Genomic DNA, 27,407 nt, shown 5'->3' on the forward strand with positions numbered 1-27,407 from the left:
CATGTGGTTTGTCACAATGTTTTTACAATTATTATTATTATTTTTTTGACTAGTCTGACTCCGAATAGCACCACACTCTTAGGTTTAATGGGGTTGTATAGAGCCCAAGGGTTCTTGACTCAATTTTAAAGAATCCATTTTGGCATAAAGCATAAGGAGAAATGTCTTAAATGATTGCATTATGTTTTCATGTTTTAGGGGTTATTTCAACGTTTCAACAAGCTGTTTAATTCATAAAATTATTAAAATTAAAAATGAATTCAGTCTTTTAATTAAAACCAAATTCATACCCCTGTAAAGGTTCTATACATGAAATGCCCGACACCCTTTAAGGTTCTACAATACATAGAACATTTAACTCAGAGAGTCCAGGAGTTCATTACTGACATCATTAAGCTCTGGTATATGAATTAAACCTTTGTTTTCTCCAAATTCAAGATATTGAAAATATATAAAAAGTTTAAATTATATTTTTATAGAATTAGCATAGGCTACATGTGTAGAAAGCTTTGTCACAGTCGGTCGGTTGTAGCTATGAGAGCTGTGAGGCTGGATTCAGAGCCATCTGAATACATGGCTCTGGCTGGATCTAATCGCAGCAGTCACATTATTTAACAACACAAACGAAATAACAGGAGTAACACAACCAACTTAATATTGACGAGAAAGACAAAGACAAAGAAACAACAAAAAATATAGGCTATAACTGATTTTAAAAAATTACAGCTCGTATTGGATTTTATACTTTAATATGATGCACTTTGATCAAACCTATATGCATCTCAGTTTCTTCATTGGACTTTATATGTGACAATAGCCAACCTTAGTCATTTTCGCGGATCATGTGAACAGATTCTTTTGACAACGTTGCCGTCTGTGATCAACGCATAGGAAAAACTTTTCCGTTTTTAGTAGGCTACATCGTTGTAAAACAGGTAAAACAGAAACCTCATGTGGCTATATTGTTGTTATTTTTTGGAAAATAGAATACATAGTAGCCTATAATAGACACATAAACAAGATTAGTTTTATTTTACTTTAGGCTATGACATTCACAGTTCCAGTTATGAAGCAAGTAACTAACAAAACCAGTGAGATAATGACACTTATTGAGGAAAATGAATCAGTGCTCACAAGTATTACTTCTGATGCTAAATTAATTATGTCCTGCATGTGACAAGAACTGATGGGAATCACTAGGAATCCACCCTGTTCTCTGATAACCTATGTACTGTACTTTTATGATGCCTGTAAAAAGAGGCGCCCTGAAAATGATGTTTCGAATCAGGTTCAGCCCATCAATGTGAGACACTAAAGCTTGATGATTCAAGGTCAACTCTCTCTTAAATAAGCTAAAGTATTTTGTCCAGGGTAAACTTACAATTAAAAAAAAGATAATCTTTTTTTCTTCACACATATCATTATTGTAATCCATATTGTAATGGATGATTCATATCAGACACACAAGAATTGTTGTATACTTTGATTAGTACACCTATAAAAAACAACATTTTGTTATATAATGTTTAACAGATCTGAATGTAGATACTGATCTGTAAAGTCCTATAATGACTTTATTGTAAAGTGTTACCGAATCATCTGTATATGCATGCAGCCTTCAGATTAAAAGTAATAGTTTTGTGCAATATATGAACAAAACGAAAAGTTCTTTTTGTGTGTGTTTGTGTGTGTGTGTGTGTGTGTGTGTGTGTATGTGTGTGTGTAAATCTGTGTGCTTAAAAACACTTGAATTAATAAAGGGATTTAGTATGGTTTGGTGCTTTGTTTGTTCTTCCCAACTGTCAAAATTTGAAGTTATTTTGCAACTGAAACTTTTTCGTCTGTTTGCAAAAAGCGGATGCATCATTTTGATTGCAAAGGCCTTGGAACTTAGTCACTCAAGGAAGTCACACAGGTGCGGGAAAAGATTTAACAAACTTACTGTACTGCTTGTATTCATGCCTGCACACAGTGGGTGTGATTTGATTCAAATGTACAGTAGATTGAGATACACTTTACAATAATGTTTATCTTTGTTCAAATTAGTATTTTTACAGCATTTATAAATCTATTTATATAGTATTGTTTGTTGCTAATCCATGTTTTTTACATAATACATTTACAAAGAATGTGGCTTACAATAAAGGTGAAATTTATGAAAAATAAGACTTTAAAAAAAGAAAAACCACGAATACATGTTATATTGCACCCCATAAACACAACCATGCAAAGAAAAAAGCAGTAAACCACGCCTTTAAATGAAAATTAAGGATAATTTTTGGCTTCAATATCTCGGTAACTTTAAAAATCTAAAATAGATTTTCCCCTAGCGTAAGATAAGTCCCCTCTTCTAGAGAGAAGGTTGCATTAGTAAACGAGTATGTTTTTAAATTGGTTTCATCATTGATAATAATAGGACATTTTTCTTTACCATTACATCCGCATATTAACTTCTGAAGTTAACACTGAAGTCTGGAGTATTGATGCTGAAAATTCATGCTATCACAGGAATAAGTTACATTTTAGAAATAGAAAACGGTAATGTTAAATTGTAATAATAGGTCACAATATTACTGTTAACTGTATTTTTGATCCAATAAAGGCAGCTTTTGTCAGCATTGGAAAATTCATTCATTGAAAAATCTTGCAGACCGCACACTTTTGAACAGTATATAAAATGAGCATTGATCAGGATAATAAATGCTTGAAAAAGTATTATTTGTTAACTATTGTGTTAAAAAATGTCAACGTAACCTTGTTGTAAAATGTTACTGTATACAGTTTGCAGTTTGAATTCATCCCTAACATATTTGGGGCATTTGGCCATGCAGACAGACATACTGTGTGTTGCCATTCTATAATGATACATTTGATCCTTGCACTTAGTTTAATTTGTGTTTTAGTTTGGTTTCTCTGTTTCCTGTGATTTTATTCCATGTTGATTTATTCAGGTTTCTGATTAATTCACTTGTGTATCATTTAGCTCCTTTGTTTGCATTTGTATATACCACTCTGTTTTGTTCAGGTTGGTAATGTCAGTGTTAAACTGTAGCTATACGTGGTTGTTATTGTCTCCTCCTGTTATCTTATTTTTGGATTTAATAAAGACTGTTTTTGTTATACTCCTTTCGTCATGCACTTCACTGCAACAACCCACCTTACACTGTAGAGAGAGCTTTTTATTTATATTGCCTAAAACATTAATAAGTGGCTTGATCCCAGGAAACTACAGCGATAAGTAATTTAAACCTTTGTCCCATATCTATGGTTATGGTAGATTATAGCACTCTGAGTCATGACTGTATCAAAACCTTTTCTATTACCTGTACCTAAACCTGTTGTTATTGATCTGCATGATTTAATCGTCACCTTTAGACTCAATAACTATATGTTCATTTTCTGAGTCACAAAACCAACTAATCCCTCTCATTCTTCATTTAATGTGATCTGTCTTCCCACGCAGATCCTCCTATTCATTGAATTTTACAATTACGTCTGTGTTGTTTAATGTCAAAGATGACATGCTGTGCAGTGCTACAGTATCTTCCCACATAGAAAATTTTACTTTATTACTCATATGCGATTTTTCCATCTATGTTGCATAATCTCATCAAACACATTGTTGCAACATTTGTTTTTAATTCATTTTAATTAAATTGTTTATTTAATATTCATTCTTATTTTATTATTTTATACATAATTGTATACAGTATATATAAAGTGACAGAAAATTGATTACGTACTGATTATGTTGTAGTCAACGTATGTTTCGAGCTTTTTGTTTTCTATGCATTTAAAAAAATGTTGCATAGTAAAATAAAACCTGCAACTCATTTGCCTTTTTTTTGGTGTCAAAACATTTTGGACATATATATAGTTTTAAATAAGATATTTTCCTCTTAATTTAATGGTTTAATAAACTCGTAGGGTCATTAAAAATAATATCCCCTCCGGAAATCACTTTTGGCCACTATTATATATATATAGGAATTCAATATTTGGAAAGGTTGTGTAACACTTGGTCTTTAGCCTCCTTCCATAAAAAAAATGTTTTCTCTAGACATGTTATAAAATTTAGATGGTAAATACCAGAATGTTTAGATGGCATAAACAAATATCATAAATGATCTTTTCTCAAATTCAGAAGAATTTTGGCAAACTCATCTTTACAGCATTGCTTTTGTTCATTTATTCCTGTTTGCACTGCTCTCCTGTCACACCATGTTAACTGCATTATTAGCAACTGTATCAAATGTGGATCTTTTTCTATTCATTCAGTATCATTGTGGAATGATGGGCGTTTGCAATTTATCAGCAGTTTACGTTTGCTGCTTTGAGTTCATTGCTGGTGCCTGGTCCTTCTGCCATAGCGTTAAGACACCTGAATACTTTAGGTCAGTGTATCTGCATAAAATTGTGCATTTATATAGCACTTTATTACTTTCTTAGTACTGTAGACCAATATGCACATCACCGGTGGCAGTGAAGATGTATTATCCCATGTTTGAAACCCAGTTTTGGTTTCCACATTTTGGCTTTCCTTTGAAAAAATAATGACAGGATTATGTGTTAATTTGATCTGAAACTATGGAGAATATAGAATGTGTCTGTACTCAAGAATAACCATGAAGATATTTCAACCTGACAATATGCTAAAAAAATATGATTGAATTGCTTTTCTCAGAGTTGTATCTAGTAGAATTACACAGGAAAAAAAAACTGAAAAATAGAAAAGAACAGAACAGAACAGATTCGAATAGAATAGGATTTATTGATATACATGGCAAACCTGTAGCTTGTGGAAAAACTATACAATATATTACAGAACAAGGCACAATAATAAACCATAAACAGTACAGTATACAAAACCGTATACAAAATGTAATACATATTTGAGGAGGTCATAGGAGTTAAAGAATGATAAATAGTTTTTTTTTTTTGACAGTGTATTATGTAAACGTAGATTATACATCACAGTGACTAATGAGGTCACTTTTAGGAGTGTTTGTTGAAAAACTTGACAGCTGTAGGAAAGAGGCTGTCCTAATCTGGATGTTTGGTTTGAGCAGTAATCTTTTCATCCCATGTGATGGTGATGGATGCACAGATTCCACAAGACTAGTGAGATCTCTTTTTTTACACACTGATGGATGATTTCAGGATGCTTTATAACAACTTGAAGAAATAAAAAAAAACAAAGTGGTGCTGACTGACTTCAAATGTTCTCAGTTGTCTGAGAAAGAACAGTCTTTAACGTGCTTTAAAGGGACAGTTCACTTTGAAATTCATTTTTGATATGTTTTAGCTTACCTCAAGGGCATCCAAGATGTAGGTGTCTTTGTTTCCACAGTATTTTCAATTTTGACATTTTTCAGTCAAACCGTTGCTGTCTATCAGTCATACACTGGAGCCTAAGGGGGTCCATCAAAAAGCATGCACAGAGAAGTCAAAATTAAACAAGATTTAATCTCGATCTCGTATATGTAAGTACACATTGATGGCCTAAGACACGAAACGAGCGGTTTGTGTGAGAAAACGTACAGTATTTATATCGCTTTTACCTCTTGTAATCATAGCCATGACAAAATGATCTGATGGCACGGGCGCTTCGGTCTGCGCATGCGCCGGAAGTGATCACTTGTGCGCCTACGTCACTCTTTGTTTATACAGAGATTTCGGAACTTTTACCTTTCACTAAACATATTTAGATATACGGAAAACCGCAATGGAAGACGATTTCGGTATATCTAAATTTTGTTTAGTAAAAGGTCAAACTTCCGAGATCTCAGTGTAAATATTGAGTGACGTCACACGCAAGCGATCACTTCCGGAGTAACACTGAACTGATTCAGTTCGGTTCGGTTCAGTTGGACATTGCACAACTGATTCAGATCACTTGGACGTCACTGTGAATACACAAGGTAAAAGCGATATAAATACTGTACGTTTTCTCACACAAACCGCTCGTTTCGTGTCTTAGGCCATCAATGTGTACTTACATTTACGAGATCGAGATTAAATCATGTTTAATTTTGACTTCTCTGTGCATGCTTTTTGGTGGACCCCCTTAGCCTCCAGTGTATGACTGATAGACAAGAACGGTTTGACTGAAAAATGTCAAAATTGAAAATACTGTGGAAACAAAGACAGCTACATCTTGAATGCCCTTGAGGTAAGCTAAAACATATCAAAAATTTAATTTCAAAATGAACTATCCCTTTAAAATGCTGCAGATGATGGTTTTCATAATTTTGAATGAGTGTTATGGAAATTGGTTGTTTGTTGATGGCCGTTGTCCAGTGCGTGTCTTCATTTCAAGAACCACGTCTGATTTTTAGATTCTGGAATATAGCCATGTGTAAAAGGTTGTAAATGTTATATTGGCATTGCATGTGGTTATGACATATGTGGTTGCCAGCAACAAAACTAAACAATGTACTTGTGAAATGTGGGAAGAGTCGGAGTGCATTGATCTTTGTACAATGAGGTCTGCTTGGCTAAGCCACTTTGTATGATATTGGGTGCGGTTTAGCCTTTTGACTTTCTTGAACACTTAAATCATGGATCCTATGTGGCATGTTGCTGCTGACCATGTTATTATTGACTCAACCTGGTCAAATTCTGACACACTCTATCATTTATTATTTGATTCTCTAGCTACTGTGCTGTATCATCACTTTTATTCTTGATTGGTACATTTTCTATAGAGAATGTGATTTGGTGTGTAATTGCTATGGGACTTTTCTCTGTTCCCAACATTATCGACACTATATTATCCTGGTGTTACCTTTCTGAGAAAATCTTTACAGCAAGCATAATAGTCCTATTATGTAAAAAGCATGAGATAGTTTCTTAATATGAATCACTTAATATCATGGAAAGGAACAGAAATGTTATTTATATCGTTTGGACATTGTAGGTGCTGATTCAAGGTCATCAGTTCAGAGACACACATAGCAATCAGACACTCCTATAACAAACTTGATTATTTGTTTGTGAGGCGAGTTGCTATTGTTAGTTATGTGTGGTGACAGACAATGATGGAACTCTAATTATTCAATACAGAGCAAATTGATTATAGTAGACGACACGTAGCCTCACTACGTGCGACTAAAGTCACTAAAGTGACTTTATATCTTATGTGTAGATTATGACATTATTTCTGTGAAATACCTCCACCTTCTGGACGTTGGCTGAAACATCCATGTATGCAACGTTTTAAATGTTCCACACTGCACTGAAAACCTATAGGCTAATCTACTTACAATTACACATAGCAGCCTTTACTTCTTGCAATAGCAAAAAAAAAAAAAAAAAACACTTTCCGCAATCACACTTGCCAAACTTTCTTTCACAAAAACTGCAACAGTGTAGGCCTATTGTTCTTCTCAATTTCATTCTAGCCTAATATTATTTGTATGTGTTACCGAAATAGCTCAAATAAATGTGTAACGTTCCATTCAAATCCCAACACGTTCCTGCACAATTCCTGGCATTTTGTAAAAGCTGCTTAAGAAGACAAGTGTTTGTGTTTTAAAGTTGCATGGTCATAAAAGACACATTAAAAATTAATTAAATTAAATAAGGATAGTCTAATAAGGGTAGATCCACTCTTCTAAAGAAGAAATTAAGATGCTAAAGTGGGTTTTACAAGTCGACGCAGTTAAAAGCTGGATAAAAGCCAAACGTCTCCTAGGTTTCGACCTCATCAGTCAGTCAGTAGGCCGCGCTGTAAGACCATGTATTAGACCACCAAGATTCCATGACGTGCGTTCGTAATTTTTAGACGTGCCTGTCTGAGAAATTTCAATCGTTTATAGAAACTGTTTAATTTAACCAGACAGTTATTTATTACAATGAGTAGTTTATTGTATGGAAACAAGCATGCTTATTAATTGATTAATTTCACACACACACACAAAAAAAAAATAAAAAAAAATAACGGGGGAGGTCATTTGGCAACCAAAACTATCATGTGATGTCCTTTTGATAAAACGAGAAAGTAGGCCAGACCAATAGCCTGTGACGGTTTGCTGGAGGTCCGATGAAGCCGCGTTTGTCCTAGGCATCGATTCACGGTACGATTTATTGCGTAAATTAATTAACTCCAAATGCAAACGATACAATTTTTTTTTTTTTTATGATCGATGTGAAAATAGTTAATCGACAAAAAAGAGATTAACATCGGCTTGCTATTTGGTTAGTAAAGGCTAGTTTAAACTAGGTTGTGTTACGTTTTAATCTGCGCGGGGCCTGTGCAATTTTAATAAAGTCATTTTAATTAATTTCCCCAAGTAGTTACAATATAAAATAGACCAAAGCATGTAGTTATAGGCCTTATTTCCGGGCGCTGCGATGGCCGAGTGGTTAAGGCGTTGGACTTGAAATCCAATGGGGTCTCCCCGCGCAGGTTCGAACCCTGCTCGCAGCGGAAAATTTATTGTTTTGGGGAAGTGAAAATTGCAGACACATGTCAGAAAAATGTGTGTGAAGTATGTTGGTATTTTAAAAAGAAAACGCTGAATCAAACAAGAAACAAGTCAAACGACACATGGTAGTAACATGGTAGTATCAAAGTTCAGGTGTGGATTGGTGGAATACTGAAAATAACTAACGTTAACGTCATGGCAGGCGGGACAAGTTACAAATGTATCAAGCACACTGCAATTAATTTTTAACTTTTGAACAAATACTGATAAATGAAAGTTACCTCACAATGTCTTTAGGTAGATCTCTTTGCTGTTTATGATCATGGATGTAATGTGGAAATAAGTGTTCACGTAACTTATTTTTTATTTTTTTTTTATTTTTTTTTTTCACGTAACTTATTTTCTCCCTAAATTTAGTTACAATTATGACGTAAGTTAGCTACATTTAAAATATAGACGGTCATACACATGCAGCTATCTTTAATTAATATGTAAGTTTTCAAGGTTTTAAGTCAATTTGTAACAAATATGACATCAAACCACGAAGGGTTAATTGATTGACGAGTTATGATTCCCACACGTCTTCGATGTAATTTGACAAGTATTTCACAATCGCTTACACATAGCCTACAGAATGACCTCAGAACTGATCAACCGAGGAGGACAGTACTTGATTAAGCTGATCATCTAAATCATTGTGAACTGGACAAGTTTTCCATCTAGACTGGTTTAACCAAGGTATTTGCGTCTATTTTTTTCAGGTGTCAACTTCCTAGTTCATACCCGCATTTTGCATAAGGATGGCCGGGTTTGGAAAGCTGCGCGTCGCTGTTATCGGGGCCGGTGGCGCGGGACTCTGCGCGGCCCGCCATCTCCTCTCCCGCCCGGACACTTTCGCGCCGCCTGTGGTATACGAGCTCACCAAGAACATTGGAGGAACATGGGTCTATGAGGAAAAAGTGGGGTGTTACGACAATGGCTTACCGATTCACAGCAGCATGTACAGGGACCTCAGGTGAATTTATGGCAGTGGTTATTCTTTTATAGGGCTATTTAACTGAAATAAAATATATTTATTACGGCGCAGTGTATGGATTGTTGACAGTAAATTCAAATCAGTCAATCAGTATTGTAACCAATCTTACAATATCATGATAATGATTTTTTTTTTAATGAAATGTAATGTAAATCCACTATTTTTATTTTATTTTATTCTGTGATGTTTGTCTTTCCTTTTAAGCACGTCTTGAAGTATAACTAGCCTGTGAAATATTTTAACAGTATAAAGCTGTATATTGTAGTTTTATAATGTGTTGTCATGTATTCTCCTCTCATGATAGAACCAATATTCCCAAAGAGGTGATGTCGTTCCCTGACTTTCCTTTTGCAAAGCATCTCCCCTCTTTTGTCCATCACACAGAGGTACGGAAGTACCTTGAGCAGTACTGTGATCATTTTCGCCTGTGGGACCACATTCAGGTGAAAAAAAATACATTTAGTCCATTTCTTACATTTTCAAATACCACTTTGTTTATGTTCAACATGTCAGGTCAATTCTTGCTCCTTGCATGGTTTGACAGATAATCATTTATTTCACTGTTTATGACCAATCAGTCCTGTCAGAAATCACATACCTTATCTTTACTGTACATTTATGATCAGTCTATAGAATTGTGGAAAACTACTAGAGATTTAACAGCCACCTTTTCAAAGGACTGAATGTTGGTGATTCATTAATTTGCTTGATAACCATCAGTCTTGATAAAAAAAAAAAAAGTACTGATAGGTGTATTCCTCTCTTCCACCAAGTTTGGCACCTCAGTGGCCTCAGTGACCCCAGTGGATGTGAAGGGTGGGTGGAATGGGTTGGCTTGGAATGTCACCTCCAATGATGGCCTGGACCACAGCAAATCCACTACAGAGCGATTTGATGCCGTTATGGTGTGTAATGGGTAAGTGCACACAGCCAAATTAGTGATCCATGGCTGCAAAACCTGCAACATAGTTCAAATGTAAGATTAGATCAATAAGGTCATTGGGTACAGGGGATTAAACAGTAACTAATGATGCAATTAAACTGCACTTTTCCTTGTATGCTGTGCTATTTTTCCCATGTAAAATGTGGTTATGTAATCGGATGAGAAAATTATTACAAATTGAGTCTACAAATTAAATTATGTGTGTGTTTCAGACATTTCTATGACCCCTACATCCCTGCAATACCTGGACTGGAAAAATTCAAAGGTTTTCAATTCTTTAAAGTTTACACTACATAATACGTTTTTACTTTTGCAAAGTGAATCGACAGAATCTGATGGCTTGCAAACCAAGTGTGTGCTTAGCGACAAAACACCTTTGAAAATGTGCTTGGACTTGCAAATGCCTAAAGTGCCCTTAGCTGTTGCAACATGTTGCAATCAGTTTATCAGCATGGCGTCTACTGAGAAATGCTTTAGATATAACCGTGGCTTTGGTTAGAGACTAGACCCAGTTTTTGTTTAATAATTATATGACTTAACATTTATCAGTGCATTAATTGCATTAGTTATTTATGTTTGTTATCCAATTTACAATGTGCAATGAGCAGTCAATGATTTATTGTTTCATATTAAATAACATAAATACTATGCATGTCAATTTATTAATGATTTTTTTGTAGCCTACACATAATACATTCTTGCTTTAGGGTTGCAGTTTTAGTAATTATTGTAATTGCTTAACTTTGCAATATAAATGTTGTACCTTGTACATATCCAAATCATTGATAGATAAGTAGGATGAAAGTATAATACAAACTAGAAAACGTTTAAATCACACTACTCAAAATTGCATAATAACTCCGATATTTTTTAATTAGCAACGTGTTTAAGTTGGGTGCAGGAATTAATTATTTAGTTTAGATTATACAACTTTTCAAAAAAAAAAAAAAAGAAGAAGAATTTCCAAATGTTTCTTTTTTTAGGGACGCTGATGCACAGTCATGATTACCGTAGTGCTGAACCTTTGGCGGGAAAGTCAGTGGTGCTGCTCGGAGCGGGTCTCTCTGGACTTGATATTGCCATGGAGCTCTCCAGTGTTAATGCTAAGGTCCTTCACAGTGTTAAATTGTTTAGCTATTTGCAATGACGCATGTTTGACTTAAGTCTGGAAAATACTACATGAATTTTGCACAGATTGTGCGCCGATCTGCAGTCTTGACAAGTCAACATTATTTGCTGAAAATCAGCCAGTCAGCGAATTTATTGAGCAGTTGGAATTTACAAACTTCACAGAGAAGTTTAGTGTATTATGGGCTCAGATTTTAATTCCATCCAGTCGGAGGATATCAAGCATGTTTGATATTTTGATCTGATTTTAGAACATGTTGTCATTTGTCTCTTAAAAACTAGTTTGTTGTGTTAGGAACACAACATCCAAAGTATTTTATCTGGGATGTATTATCATATTCACCTTTATTTACCTCCAGGTGATCCTGAGTCATGGACAGCGGCCTTTGACCTGCCCTCTTCCTCCCGGAGTCCAGCAGGCTCCTCCAGTAACTTCTGTATTGGATGATGGGACTCTAGAGTTCAAGGATGGGGAGAGGGCCAAGCCAGAGGTGTTCCTGTTTTGTACAGGCTACAACTTCACCTTCCCATTCCTGGACGAGAAAGTGGGTGTAAAAGTGAAGGAGCACCACGTCTGGCCTCTCTATAAGTTCCTAATACCTCCGGCCTACCCATCACTCTTTATAGTGGGCATCTGCAGAGCTATATGCCCCTTCCCACATTTCCATATTCAGGTTAGTTGCGAAGGATACTTTTGTTTGAGGGAATATGTGTGACTGAGGTATTTCTGTAATTCATTTAGCCAGAAACAATGAGCTCATTAAAGCAATTTGATTGTAATTATTAAAATATATAGAAATTTTGGCAGTGGTGCATGTTGATTAAGAGTTGGCGTCATATGCTTTTGATCTGATATAACTGGGAGTACAAGGTTATGAGATGCATAATGAGAATTTGTGGCTGAAGAGATGTGTCTTTAATATAGATTTTAAACTGGGAGGGTGAGTCGGTGTCCTGAACACTATCAGGAAGGCTATTCCAGAGTTTAGGAGCCAAATGTGTTTTTTTTTACCTTAAAGCGTTAGATCACCCAAAAATGAAATATGAGATATATGACTTTCTTCTTTCAACCAAACACAATCGTAGTTATATTAAAAAATATCTTGGCTCTTCCAAGCTTTATAATGGCAGTGAATGTTAAAATTTTAGTTTGAAGCCCAAAAAAGCACTTCCATCCATCATAAAAGAAACCGATACGGCTCCAGGGGATTAATAAAGGCCTTCTGAAGCAAAGCTATGTAGAGGATGTAGACTCAAAATGAAGGGATGTAACGGTAGCCTTCCAGATGCAAATTGTATTTTAAAAAATTCTGTGCACAGGTTTTTAGTCCTATAAATAATACCTCAGTCTTATCTGAATTTAATATATTAAAATTACTGACGATCCAATATTTTATATTTTACACACTCGGTCAACTTGGATAGTTTAGAGATTTCATCATTTCGTGATGATATATAATTTGAGCATCATCAGCATAACAGTAGATACTAATATCCAGGGACAGCATGTATACTGAAAATAGCAGAGGGCCTAAAACAGATCCTTGCAGCACTCCATAATTTACTGACATTAACTTGGATAATTTCCTGTTTAAAAAAACAAAATGGTAACAATCAGATAGTATAAACAGGTACTATAAACCACCTCAATGGCTGCCCATGAATACCAATGTAATTTAAGGCTAGGTTATGATCAGTAAATACAGTAGTATTGAAGACGCCCACCATTCAACCTGAAAATAGTCATATAAGCATTGCAATAACTCTGAAGCTAAGCTATTTAGTTAAGGTAAAAAAAAAACAACTGCATAGTGCTGCTTTAAAACATGGAGCCATATGGCAAATATATCAGGAAGTGATGTTTTGCTTGACCTGAAGGGTTATCTTCATTACTTAAAAAGAACTAACAATGAAAAATACTTCTAAAACATTTATTGGTCTCAAGTAATGTTCATTTCAACATTAACTATATGAGACATTATTGTAAAGTGTTACCAAGTTATTCAGTTATTTTCATTATTCAATTCTTATATTTCAAAATATATCCTCTTTCTTGTTTCCTCACTTTTTCCCTCAGTCTCAGTTTGTCCTGTCAGTGTTGGATGGTTCTTTCCCCCTCCCTTCACGTGAGGAAATGGAGAATGATATTGAGTTGGACATTGCCGCCCGTCGTGCCCGTGGGATTGCCAACCGCCATATCCTTAAACTAGATTCTGAGCAGTGGGCCTATAATGATGAGCTCGCCCGCCTGGGGGGATTCCAACCCCTCCCATCCTATTGGAGCAACCTGTACGAATCCAACAAGGTGTTCCGTGCCCGAGACATGCTCAATTACAAGACCTACAACTACACTGTCCTCGAAAACATGGACTGGAAAGTGCACGATTTACATGGCCAGCAGCTGCAGAAGCCTTTGGCTGTTAAAAAACAAATGTAAGCTGTGATCGAAAAATATACCATCATTCTGGTGCTAAAAGGCATATGCCAGTGTAGCAAGTAAAATTAGGATATTAACAACTTGTTCAATATTTTGATTATCAATTATTTTATAAAAAAAAAAATATCTAACCATACTTTTATTTTTATAATGACATAAGTAAATGATGACAGAATTTTTATTTTTGGGTGAACTGTCCTTTTAAGCAGGTTCCAGGGAATACTTGGAAAGATTTGATGCATGTTGTTTGGATTGTGATTAGTGATATTGGGCTATAAACAAATTTGACTTAATGCTAAGCAAGAGGTGTTATGTTCCTTCAGTCATTTTGTGTCTGAAAACATTTCTTGTTAAAGGGGTGATGAACCGAGAAATCAAATTTTCCTTGAGCTTTTGATCTAAGAGGTTATCATATTATAAGAATATCCTGTAAGTTTCAGAACTGAAAACGTCCTTGTTAGTCCAATAAAAGCTTTTATTTACACCAGCCTCTGAAAACGTCTCGTTTTGAAAAGTGGGAAACTACGACGTCGACGGGGTTAAAACACCACCCCCGCAGAAGAAGATCAACACCTACTTCAACACGACTGGCTTAGCCCCGCCCACCGATTCGCGCATTACACGCATAGCTAAGTAGCCTTACTCGTGATGAAACCGGATCGTTCTTCTACCGAGCAATACAGAATATTTTGCAGTGCCTGGTTGTGAAAGAAGACAGTCGCTGCATAAGCTTCCTCTGGATCCCAATAGGACTTCATGGATAAAATTATTTTTAATGACGTTCCAGCTGATGAGGGTAAAACATCGTCGTCTGTTCGCTTAATTTCACTGAGGATTGTTTTGTCAACAAGACTGGATTTGCAGACCGATTAAGAGTAAAGAACGGTGCTGTGCCGTCTATATTGGATCTGACAGGAATATTGTGCAACACACGGACTCTGGGTCGAACATGTATGGGCGAATCCGGTAATTCCGGTTGCCATTTGACAACATTGGACGTTTTCCCCCACATACACCGACGGATGAGTGAGTTAAACTCATTATAATATGCAAAACTGTTCTCCACTCGCAGCAGTGGGCGTTTATTTCCAAGTCTTCAGTGCGACACGCCCATAAAAACCGACCGTTTTTCAGGAAGGCTCACAACTTGGGTACAAAATAGCCTATTACTTATTCATTTTGATGTTTTTGAATGCAAAAACCAAGCAAACGTCTTAAGTTGACCTCAGACAACAATATAATAACATTTTAAAAGCCAGTTCATGACCCCTTTAAGGTTTGTATTGTGTGCCCTTTATGGAACATTAATGTCCTTTGTCAGTCACATCATGCATGTTTAAGTGATGAGAACTGCACTACTTGTTTTCAGAGATCTAACAGACATTTTATACTTTTGCTACAATTGTGTGACCTGTGCTACAAAAACCTTCAGCCTCTGTATGTAGCACTAGTGCTAATTGCTAAAAATTTAACGTACAGCCCAGTAAGGATATCTTGTTAAAAAGAACACATTTCATATTAGACGTTGTGTGTGGGGCTTAATAATGTTTTAAGACATAAAAGGTTGGGAAACACTGATCAAGACTATTGCTGTAATGATCTTGTCTTATTAGAATAAATGGTTTTCATTAGAGGTTAAAGCAGTCATGAATTGAGTATATACACAAGCCAATAAATTGTATCTTCAGAATAATATATTTTCATAATTTCATATAGGCAGTACTTGTTACAAAATAATAACCACATGCACAGTAACCAATAGACGTCAAATTGTATTTTATAAAGTTACCACACAGAGACATGAAAAGGCACCGCTGGGATTCGAACCCAGGATCTCCTGTTTACTAGACAGGCGCTTTAACCAACTAAGCCACGGCGCCTTGTGCCGACGCGATGAAATTTGGTGTACAAGAATGTCGTAGTCAGTCATTAATGAACAACAGCATTACTCATTACCTCATTTAACTAATTTCTACACTCCAAACGTTTGTATTTTGGAATCCCGCAAATAATGCAGAACTGTCTGAGTATTTCCGTGATTTTACACTAGGTTGACAGATAAAGTTAACAGCATACACATTTTAACTAAGTGATGTACGAGCTTTAAATATATTTAGCTAAATAATGATGGCAGTTCTAATGCAATACATTATCCAGACATTCGATCATGGAACAATTTATTGGAAGCCTAGAGAAGAACAAATGCATTATTTACTTCGGTTGTTTACTCACGATGCTAATGCTAATAGTGCAATACGGCGAATAATGCTCCAGCCACGCGATGGCAGCACAACCTACATCACACGACCACTGAGGTTTTAAACAGCAAGTTCAGCAACTACCGAGCATCCTTAATCCTTCACCGGAAATACCGCCGTGCATAGAGCCCATAGATCTGACGCACTGGATATTTTAAAATGCTGTTGAAATCACGATTAACCGCGTATACACATCATATCTGAAACAATGCAGACACACAATCCAAGCAAAATTCTGAGTCACCGTGGTTCTTTCCATGTAAGTAACTTTCACTGATGTCGCCATCCCCAAAATAGGATCCTCATTGGAGATAAAGACAGACCACGAATTATTCATTCAGCTGTTTAAGTATTTTTAAAGTCATGCTCTCATTATAACAGTTTGTTTATTCACCGGCGTTTATTTTATTAGGTCTAGTGACAACATTAGGCTATCTGAAGCACATCCTCTTCGCCCCCTCGCAGTGTTCCCTCTTCCCTTTCCAACTTGGATCCTCGACTATAGTCAGAGTCAGACGATACGGCATTGTGGTTGAGAAGAGGTTTGCTTATCAATGTGTTAATGAATAGTATGTAAATTTGTAGTTGAATGAGGACATCCTGCTTTCTAGATCCAATTTACTTTGGCACAGGTGATCGAGACGAGTCACTGCACGCGGGAACTATTTTCAAAGGTTTAAAAAAAGTAATCTATACATCTTTACGTTACCTTTTGTAATACTTCAGTAATTAGTTTAACTGTCAATAGTAAGTGTCTGACTTGTTTTTATTAAATCGTTTTAATTTTATATTAATATCACAGTCGTTGCATTTCAATTATCTTCTCAAGGGACAGTACTAAATGAAACTTGGATGTATTTTAGAGTAGTCAATGTGCTGCTGGTAAAGCAGTATATATTCTTCCTGTCCTCTGAAAATAACTCCACATTCAGCCATGTCAAATAGTCTCAATAGGTTTCAGGTCTACTTGGCCACTCCATCACCTTCAGCTTCCTCAGCAAGGCAGTTGTTGTCTTGGCGGTGTGTTTGGGGTCGTTATCATGCCGTATGGCCCAGTTATGAATGGAGGGCATCATGTTCTACTTCAGAATGTCACAGTACCCGTTGGAATCCATGTTTCCCTCAATGAAGCGCAGCTCCCCAGTACCAGCAGCACTCATGCAGCCCCAGACCATGATGCTACCACCTGCAAGACACAGTTTTCTTAGTAATCCTTAACAGGGCATCGCCACACACGCTGGACACCATCTGAGCCAAAAAAGTTTATCTAAGTCTTATCAGACCACAGGACATGGTTCCAGTACCCGTCTTGGAAAACCTCTGTATGACCCTGGCCCGGCTCAGTTTCAGGGTGTTACCAATCTTCTTATAGCCCAGGCCATCTTTGTGGAGAGCAACAATTCTAATTCTCAAATCCCTGAGAATCATTTGCCATTAGGTGGCATGTTGAACATCCAGTGGTCAGTATGAGAATTGGACTCAGAACACATTTTAACTGCTCTAATACAAGATACACAAATTTCTATGGTCCTGTCAAGCAGACAAAAACTTGAAAATGATAAAAAAGGACATCTGGCTTTGCATTAAACGACATACAACTATTATCTCTTACAGGGTACTCACTTTTGTTGCCAGCTATTTTGACAATAATGGCTGTATGTTGAGTTATTTTCAGAGGACAGCAAATACAGTATACTACACCAGCATCACATTGACTACTCTAATCCAAGTTTAATTTCTATAGTATTGCCCCATGAGAAGATATACAAAAATGTTTGCTGAAATGTGAGAGGCTGAAAGATGCTCTATACGCCTTATTCATGGCAGCGCCATCTTTGATTTTTAATGAGAATGAAAGCGAGGCTGTGAGGGATGGACTTGCATCTCTTCAATGGGCTGTACTATTATTTAATGTGTTTTCGGATTGTTCTGCTCATGAAACACTGGAAACATATCTTTCCAAGAAATGTCAGTTGACAAAAAACTCCCGACAATGTAAGCTGTGGAAAATTGTAAGTAATCTAGCCGCTTGATTCAGCTTTTTACAGCGGATGCCATTGGAAACACGGTAAGTCTATCCCTCACAGCCTCACTTTCATACCTGTCATGGCGCTGCTCTGAATAAGGTCTATTGTGTTGAGATCTGGTGACTGTGGGGGCCATGTTAGTACAGTGAACAATGAACAGTGATTGTCATGTTCAAGAAACCAATTTGAAATGATTCGAGCTTTGTGAGATGGTGCATTATCCTGCTGGAAGTAGTCATCAGAGGATGGGTACATGGTGGCCATAAAGCGATGGACATGGTCAGAAACAATGCTCAGGTAGGCCATTGCATTTATACGATGCCCAATTGGCACTAAGGGGCCTAAAGTGTGCCAAGTAAACATCCCCCACACCATTACACCACCACCACCAGCCTGCACAGTGGTAACAAGGCATGATGGATCCATGTTCCATGAATCCATGAATGTCTCAATAGAAATCGAAATTCATCAGACCAGGCAACATTTTTCCAGTCTTCAACTGTCCGATTTTGGTGAGCTCTTGCAAATTGTAGCCTCTTTTTCCTATTTGTAGTGGAGAGGAGTGGTACCTGGTGGGGTCTTCTGCTGTTGTTGCCCATCCGCCTCAAGTTTGCACGTGTTGTGGCTTCACAAATGCTTTGCTACATACCTCGATTGGTTGATTAGATAATTGCATTACTGAGAAATTGAAATTACTTTTAATAGGTACTCTCTTTAGCGCCTGATTACAATTCTTACAAAATCATGTTATGATAAATGCCGTTTCAACTACGTTAAGCTACGTTAGCTTAAACACTAGCTTTTTAAAATGGTAATTTTAAAACAACTCTCAGATTTAATTTCGCTTTTTGAAAGATAATTCCTTTAGGCTTAATCCTCATATGTGTAGACTGCTTCCAGATGTTTTTACTCATCTGTTCCGTACTATTCCGCTCTACTGTTTTTTTTTTTTTTTTTGCCCTCTCACTTAAAGCCATGGTTTTCCAAGTGATGTAATATCCTACCACATTTCCCAGAGGTGCAGTGTAGAGTCATGACTTAAATATCTATGCATCATTCTAGGATATATTTTACATTCCCACTTGACTATTTTTAGCTTGATTATATATTTTTTTAAATTATTTTTTTGTTATGCACAAAAATCACTTTATTTGTAATGCATGATAAAACTTATTTGTTAATAAGATTAAAAAAAAAAAGCTTTACAGTGCTTTAATGTGAAAATCTTGAATTTATATATACACACACGCAATCAGATATTTCACATTACAATGCAGATCAAGAGTGATTGTATTATGGATAGTTTATTTAATTTCACCAAAACGTGGGCAGTGATGATTGAAAGCTGAATAGACATACTGCCAAGGCCGGCTGTTATTTGTTTGTTGTTTTTTTCTTTTCTTTTTTTCTGTGAGCTGAAATGTGGAGACAGTGGAAGGTGACCAGAGCCAAGTGATCCTGGACAGATTAAGAACAGTGATTTAAATACAGAAGAACAAATGTGTGTGGGTATTTCCAACGGACTTGGTGGAGCACAGAACACAGAATTCAGTTTCACAATTTCACCGCAATGTCATCTAGAATGCATTGGCAGTAATTTAATCAGTATGATGCAATAAAAATGTAAGTAAGAAAAGGGGGCAACGTTTTCATATTGAGTCAAATATAAACTGGACTTTTGAAATCAGATTCAGACATCCTGATGCAGGGTATTTAGACTGAGGGAGATGACAAATGAAATATCTCAGGTTTCTAAATCATTACTGTTGAGATTCAATGGCATTAGAAGTATCATGCTTAGTTCAATCTGTTGTAGTATTACTATGTAATTCAAGGCCGTCACAAAGATATTTCAGTAGATTAACTGATTTTGATTAAGGAATGAGCAGTGTTGAATTCATTCCTTGTTTATACTATAGAAATGAGAAAAGTTGGGTGAGTGTGAAGATGGACCTTACTTCTCAGGAAGTTTAGGATTCCCAAAACAGAGCTTGCTAGATTGACTTGGTTTAGATTTGTTTTTGGACGAATGTTTTCACAGGCTTCTGATTAATAGAGCAAAAAGGGTTGATTGTTATGTACTGTTAGTACATAGGCCTATCTACATGACCTTGTGCCAGTGTTTGTTTTTGTGGGTGTTGGCAAAGCTACTCGATGTTTTACTTCTCTCAGTTAGGCTTTTGTAGAACAGCATGTCTTCTGCAGTACCGGTAGGTGTTTTTGGCATTAAGGACCCCTCTTTTTCCACTCTTGTCTTGAAAACACACCAAGACCATGTGAATCATTGTGGTTTTACAGACTCACCTCCTTGAGCACTGGGAAAATATGAGTAAGCATTTCAACTGATTGAATAGGGTCTTGTACTCTCAGTCAGCACAGAAATACAAATATGCATTTTGCTGAATGTTATGCGTTATTATGACTACAGTAAATGATCCTGTAGCCTAAACAGAGTGCAATGTCAAGGCCGCGTGTTATTTCCAGGGAATTCCATGCAAGTGTTGAATATACTGTAAGTCCCTTTAGACAATAGCGTCAATAATGCACAAATGTTTTGTATTGTAGTTTCACTTTCATGGACTTTTAGTTGTCTTTGTTTCCCCCCACTCATCTGTTTCTATGGACACTAATCATCATCAGTGGTCGGTTGATGTTTGCATGTTGTGTGTATTTACCTTTGTTTCACGCATGCACCGTCACACCTTCTGTCTGTTTCTGTGTTTATTGTATCATATCATTTTTGTGACAAATATATTTTGAAATGTAATTTATTCATGTGCTGAATTTTCAGCATCATTAGTCCAGTCTTCAGTGTCACTTGATCTTTCAGAAGGCATTCTTATATAATAACTTGGTGCAACATTTGAAAAAAAATTATTTCATATTGTTATCAATGTTGAAAACGGTTATACAATGGAATATTTTTGTGGATATCCTGATACTTTTTCCAGGACTCTTTGATGAACAGAAAGAACATTAGAATTTTTAAAGTCTTCACCATCAATTTCAATCTATTTAATTGCATCCCTACTTTATAAAAATATACTTAAAAATTTAAGGCAGAGAAGCATTTCTTTTGCAAGCAACTGGATTTGAAGTGATTTTATCTTAAATTACATTAAACTGACTTAAACATTAGCTGAATCTTGTATAACACAAACGAGTTAAATTGAGCTCAAACAATGTAAAAGCATGTGTTGTCATAACTTATTGATCATATAATTGTTTACAGTGTATTAATAAATAAATAAACCCCAAACCCCCACACAAGTCACTTAATAATGTAAACATTGTTCTCTTTCAGTTTTCTGTGAGAAAAAAAAACTCCATTTAAAGGCAAGTATTCATTTTAAATATAAAGCGAGTAATACCACAGGAAAAAGTTCAGTGTTTAAACTCTCATTTTTGTACCCGTAAATCCTTATATTAATGATTCAATTGCCATGTCAAAATTCAGCATGAGTGTACGGTGGGATTTTTTTTTACTCTTTACTGTTATTTCTCCAGACTGATGAACACATCCTGAACCATCTCAGACTGTGACTGTGGGGAAACACACTGTATCAAGAAGAGATAAGAGCAAGACAAACAGCAGCACATATACTGCACACATGTGTGATTCAGCAGCTCTTGTACTTACTGTTGTGACTGAGTCATAGATGCTACACATGCACACACATGCTGCATGCTTTCTGTTTTGTTAATACCAGATATCTATGTTCATGAAATGTCTAGGGCACAACGTGTCAGATAAATTTGCTTTGATATCAGGCAGGTGTGTTGTAATTGTGTCTCTGCAAGGTTGTTTTTCTGGTAAAGACAGGTTTAAGTTATGTAAGTGTCTGGATCTTGTCATCATTGTGTGCATGAAATGAGATTTCACGACAGTAAGATTTTCAAATTTTGCTAAATCTTATGCTCCCCAAGGTTGCATTTATTTGACCAAAAACACTAGTACTATTGTGAAATATTACAACAATATAAAACTTTTTCCTCTATTGTAATATACTTAGAAATGTAATTTATGACTCTGATGGTTGAATTTTCAGCATCATTACTCCTGTCTTCAGTGTCACATGATCACATGATTCTAATTGGCTGATTTGGGGCTCAGTAACTTTTTTTACTTTTATCAATGTTGTGAAACCTGATACATTATTTTCAGGATATGCATTTATTTGAAATAATATATATATATATATATATATATATATATAAAGTAAAAGTCTTTTACTTGCCCCCCTTTCCTGATCAGTGTGCATCCTTGCTGAGCAAAAGTATTATTTCCTGACCCTTTTTGGACAGTGTACTTCATCACAGAATATAAAGTTTGAATTGTTTGTTTTAGAGTCACAGATATGGGAAATACTTAAAATAGTAAAGATTTTAAGTAAAAAATCCAGTACCAATGAATTAAAGTTACCAATTAATGTGGCTGTGAATGTGCGTGCAGATGAGGAGAAGATTCTAACCACAGTTTGTACTCTGACTGTAACCACAGCTTACTCCTTTGGCACCACAGCCTCAAAACATGTTAACTCAAGCCTTTCAGCCTCTGAATCATTTCACTTATTATTTTCTTTTGTGTACACCCTCTTGGCAGTGGGAGTCAGATGTTTATCTTTTGATGTCTTTTGGTTTGCCAAGTGTAATTGTTTTGCCATGTTATGCCCTCAGTTATGTAACCTTGAACAAAATGCCTCTTGTTAGCAACCAAGATTTACAGTCGTTAAATGTCAAATGAAAACAAACCGATTCTTCTTGCTCATCCTATTTATACATTTTTGGGGCATAGAGTAAAACATCAAGCTATTGCAATCTATTGCAAAATACTCATTGTCATTGTCTGGTCTTCAAAAAAATCCACCCTTCCTATCAACAACACCCATCATGAGAAACACGCAATTTCATGTAAATGATAAAAGTGTTCAAGGACATGCCATTTGATGGTTCAGGTTTCCTGTTTGCCCCTGAAGCTCTTTCCTCACTCTCTAAGATCAAGCTGTATTGGTAGACCTGGATGTATAAATTTGTTGAGACTCTTGGAGCTCAAGGCTAAAACACAGGACATGTTTTTGTCTAATGCAACACTCTCTCCTCATTGGTCATATCCTGTGCCTTATCTATTTAGCCAGAGCTTTGTGGTTCAAATGCAGTCATCGTTCAGAAATAAATCTTGCTGCGAATCATACATATCAAATAACAGGGAATTTGTGTTTGATCACTTAAGTAGTTCAGTGATGGCAGAGCTAACGTAGTATTAGGAGTTTAAATGATTTTTTTTTTTATTGATTGCAATACTTTTGCTCCATATTACTATACAACATCAATATTTGTGTATCGTTATAGTTACACATGCAGTATAACAAGCATTCATCGAGAAACATGAATTCAGTATAGTGACCTTTCTTTTACTTAAAATGAAACATTCTTCCCCTGAACGTGTTCTTGCTGAATTACCTTTCATTTTCTTTGCAGAATATATAAAGTCATCATCAGTTGTGGTTGCAAATCATCACTTTCTCTAGTTTGATGAACCACACAAGTGCTCAGGGGTCAGGGAATACCCCATGTCCCACTTACACAGCATTCTTTGTCATCCGCTCAGCTTTTTCCACTTACTCATCCCTTTAAAATGGAGAACTCCAAAGAATCACATGTCCTTCTCCATGTTTAAACCCATCTGGCTATGGTTATGATAATATTATATAATATCTATAGAAAAATTAAAGATAAGCTTCTTGGCTACTGGATGACCTGCCAGATGCCTATTTATACAATTTGATAAAAAATAGAGAAACAAGATATCTTAAAGTAAAGGATGCATATAGGTAATGTCCAGGTGTTACAGATGAACATCTGTCAACAACATTTCCCTTTTGTAATATCCTGTTTATCACATCAGCACTTTTCTTTAAAAGTTTCTTTAAATCAACATAAATCATGATACTTAATCAGCATGGCTGTTATTTTCCACGGACACCGCATGAAAGTTAAGCGGGTTTCTGATCAATCTTCATGATTTTTCAGTCGTCTGTGCAATACAGAAATAAATACACCAGCTGAATCTTGCTTATGTGAGTTACATATAGAGGAGATGCAAGTTTGTTTTTTGTATTGGATTTTCAATTTTATTCATGAAGTTCACATTTTGGCTTGTTTCTATGTCTACTCAACAGCTCTGATATAGTGATTTCATGTTTATTTAGTGATTTTCATGATGTGGACAGATCTCTTATATCCTCCTCTCTTCACAGCAAGATTCTTCCATTGTTTAAAGTTTCCACTTGGTTCTCCTCAACCACATCTGGTGTCTTTCACCGACTCTTCATCTATTGTTTATCAGTTATTAGTCATAATGACCACATATTTCAATATTTTTAAACAGTTTGTTTGAACTCCCTGACAACAGAATAAAACGATGCTATAATTTAACAGTAGGGTCGTGAGAAGGTCAAGTGAGAACCGCCTACACAACAAATTACTGCATACTGCTGGATTATAGTTGATTAATGTGGGTTTGCATATTATATTTAGATTTATTTTAATTTTTTAATGTCACATTAAGACTATTGCTCCTATTCTTGGATGTTGAAGGAATATACTGTGTGTTTGTGTATACTGTATATTCATCAACATGAAGCCCACCTTTGCTTTCACACAAACTTGTAAAGTACCCCAAAACAACAACATAAAATTAATATTATGTTCTGCATATTAAAATAAGGTATTCTGTAAGTGAATATTATTTGTATGTTTAATTGACAACATCATTTACTCTTAGTTTTGTTTTCTCAGAGCCGGAAGATGGAGTTTTTAAATATTGCATAAAAGCACTTAATCTTCCGAATTGTGGTTTTGGTTTGTTCCTTTCCCAAACGTTCCTTGAATGGATGCCATGTGGTTACAGTGAAACTTAGCAAACTCATTCCATTGGGAAATGGAGTTGGCGTGCCTTTTGAGCGCTGCGAGTTCAATTTTCCATTCTCAAATTTACTAGAGGAGAGGGTTGGTTGGCATGACAACATGACACATGACATCATTATTAGGAGTGAGTTAAAAGTAAAATGACACTAAATCACCAATATTCTGTACTAATAAAATAGGCTATTCCACGATATACTACTTAGCAGAATTTTATATAGGCCATTATGTTTGTGGGAATGAAGTGTAAATTCAAAACTATACGTGTAAATAGAAGATATTACAATAAATTTGACAATGATTACTGTTTATTGCTTCCATGCAAGTCATGAAAACAAGGACATGTAAAAACATCTGTGAGCTTAATTAAAGCATGACACAATGTTTTCAATCTTTATGGCCTGTGAATTTTTATTTTGACACTTCATTGTCTGGTCCTTTCAAGCGCTCCCTTTACAGTTAGTTGCTAAGGAGACAGATGTTGTATTCCAGTAAAAAAGTTGTTAAGTACTTTACTCACAAGAAGTACCTGATTGTGTGTGTTTTCCGGTTTTATAGACATGCTTCTCTGCAGGCTTTCTTTTCACATTCAGTCTGTGCCATATTCCATGTTTGGCCTTGATGATAAAGCTCATTCCAGAGAGAATTAAACGTGCATGAAACATAGCTCAAGTTGTTTCATCAGTAGTTTTTCCATCCCTCTTGTCCTTCTGTCCCTAGACACAATATTATACCCTATCGTCAGAGAATAGCTTTCTTTATGAGCATGTGTGAAAGAATGTGCTTTTGGTAGAACCAAATATGGTCATGTGATGTGTCTTTCCCAAAGGTGAGTCAATGGTTCAGCTGCATGTATGTTCTTAATTAAGAACCTATTTTTATACCCGTTCTGATTGCTGAATTTTAAATGGATGAACTGGTCAAATTAGATTTTTGGCACATATATGTGGGATGAGCGGGGCACAACCTTTTTCAGGGCTAGTTGTAACACACATGTTTTAAAACTGTCCACACATGCCAGCATGAGGAACCTTGGTATATTATATACAGTAGCTGCCATCAACACTATTGAGAAAAAAAAAATCTTTGGAAGATATAACTGAACATTTATTTAACCATAGCCTATAGCAAAAGTAAATTTCTTACTTTAGTTAATTATTCATTTCTGTGTTTTTTTGTATTTATTTAAAATAAGACAAATATGATATTATTTTAATCTTATATCTGAGCAGAAAACTAGTCGGGTTTAAATTCCAGCTATGCAGATGGGATGTGTTGTAACACTGCATTAAAATGTGCCCCTGAGAATACTTTTGTGAATGCTTTTGAAAAATCACGAGAAAATGTGAATAAAGACAAAAAAAAAATGTTTTATTAAGTTTTGACTTTTGAACTTGTTTTTGCTGTGGTTTGTTGTCAAACTCAAAATGACTAAACATTATTATAAAACAATGTCATAATTTTATATGAAAAAGTTAATAATTGTATTTTTTTGACAAGATATGTCACCTATGTTGTCACAGTTCACTTCCTTTCTTTCAGGGTAAATCAAGAAAAAATGTACACTGTATTAATGACACAACATCCCGTAATTGTACTAGATGTGTGAAATTGTCTATCCATCCATAGTATAGTAATTTCTATTATGTAGTCATTTCTTGTTTTTAATCTCATTTATTTACTTGGTTATATATTTAGTATGGGAAAAAAAATAAGCATGATAAAATCTATCACTGTAAATAATGTTATGTCAACATATGTTTTTACACTGCTTTAACTCATCAAAATAAGTTAAGCATTTTTTTTTTTACTTTTTATACAAGTAATCCAAGATTCAAGTAATTTTTAATTCAGTTTAAAGTAATTTAAGTTGAAATGACATAAACAACCAACCTGACGTAGGCTACTTAAAAAATTTAGTGCAACTTTTTCTTTTTTTTTTTTTTTTACAGAGAGTTTTATTAAACAAAGAAACAGTGTTGAAAGCTTAAGATTAAGGAGCTGTAATTAGACTAAACGTATGACTTTGCTGTTTAACGGTCCCGTAAAATGAAGAGACAGACAGAAGTTCAATGGAAAGAGACTGGGTGCGGGTGGGGAAAAGTGTTTATGTTTGTCTGATGTCTGTGTGAAAAAAGGGGAGAGGGCGACTAAAAATGCAGACAAAGATGACTTCATAACTTCCGCTAGTGTGTGTGTGCGACTGAAAGGGGAGGTCTCAAGTA

At 35.6% G+C, this 27,407-nt stretch overlaps 1 protein-coding gene and 2 non-coding genes across 4 annotated transcripts; 2 read left to right on the forward strand and 1 right to left on the reverse strand.

Annotated features, from left to right (window-relative positions):
* Nucleotides 1-7,925: 7,925 nt before the first annotated feature.
* LOC120483690 (uncharacterized) lies at nucleotides 7,926-15,606 on the forward strand. 2 transcript variants are annotated; one of them, XM_039678857.2, is made up of 8 exons: nucleotides 7,926-8,078; nucleotides 9,191-9,444; nucleotides 9,770-9,908; nucleotides 10,239-10,381; nucleotides 10,621-10,673; nucleotides 11,392-11,516; nucleotides 11,896-12,210; nucleotides 13,614-15,606. In XM_039678857.2, exons 2-8 carry the CDS (start codon nucleotides 9,230-9,232, stop codon nucleotides 13,971-13,973), a joined length of 1,350 nt encoding a protein of 449 aa, XP_039534791.2. In that variant the 5' UTR covers nucleotides 7,926-8,078; nucleotides 9,191-9,229; the 3' UTR covers nucleotides 13,974-15,606. The 2 variants fall into 2 exon arrangements, with proteins under 2 accessions (XP_039534791.2, XP_088985755.1); XM_089129629.1 differs by lacking the exon at nucleotides 7,926-8,078 and adding an exon at nucleotides 8,900-8,920.
* On the forward strand, nucleotides 8,350-8,431 carry trnas-uga (transfer RNA serine (anticodon UGA)). The gene has a single exon. It is a non-coding gene; the product is annotated as a tRNA-Ser (tRNA).
* A 173-nt stretch (nucleotides 15,607-15,779) lies between the features above and the next one.
* On the reverse strand, nucleotides 15,780-15,853 carry trnat-agu (transfer RNA threonine (anticodon AGU)). Its single transcript has one exon. It is a non-coding gene; the product is annotated as a tRNA-Thr (tRNA).
* Between the last annotated feature and the right edge of the window lie 11,554 nt (nucleotides 15,854-27,407).

The sequence above is a fragment of the Pimephales promelas genome, chromosome 1 (genome assembly GCF_988280905.1).
Source record: "Pimephales promelas chromosome 1, fPimPro1.hap1.1, whole genome shotgun sequence".
NCBI lineage: Eukaryota > Metazoa > Chordata > Actinopteri > Cypriniformes > Leuciscidae > Pimephales > Pimephales promelas.

Coding starts and splice junctions, on each gene's coding strand:
- LOC120483690 (XM_039678857.2), top strand. CDS start 9,230: ATGGCCGGGTTTGGAAAGCTGCGCGTCGCTGTTATCGGGGCCGGTGGC. Junction 9,909..10,238: donor GCCTGTGGGACCACATTCAG/GTGAAAAAAAAT, acceptor TCTTCCACCAAG/TTTGGCACCTCAGTGGCCTC. Junction 12,211..13,613: donor TCCCACATTTCCATATTCAG/GTTAGTTGCGAA, acceptor TTTTTCCCTCAG/TCTCAGTTTGTCCTGTCAGT.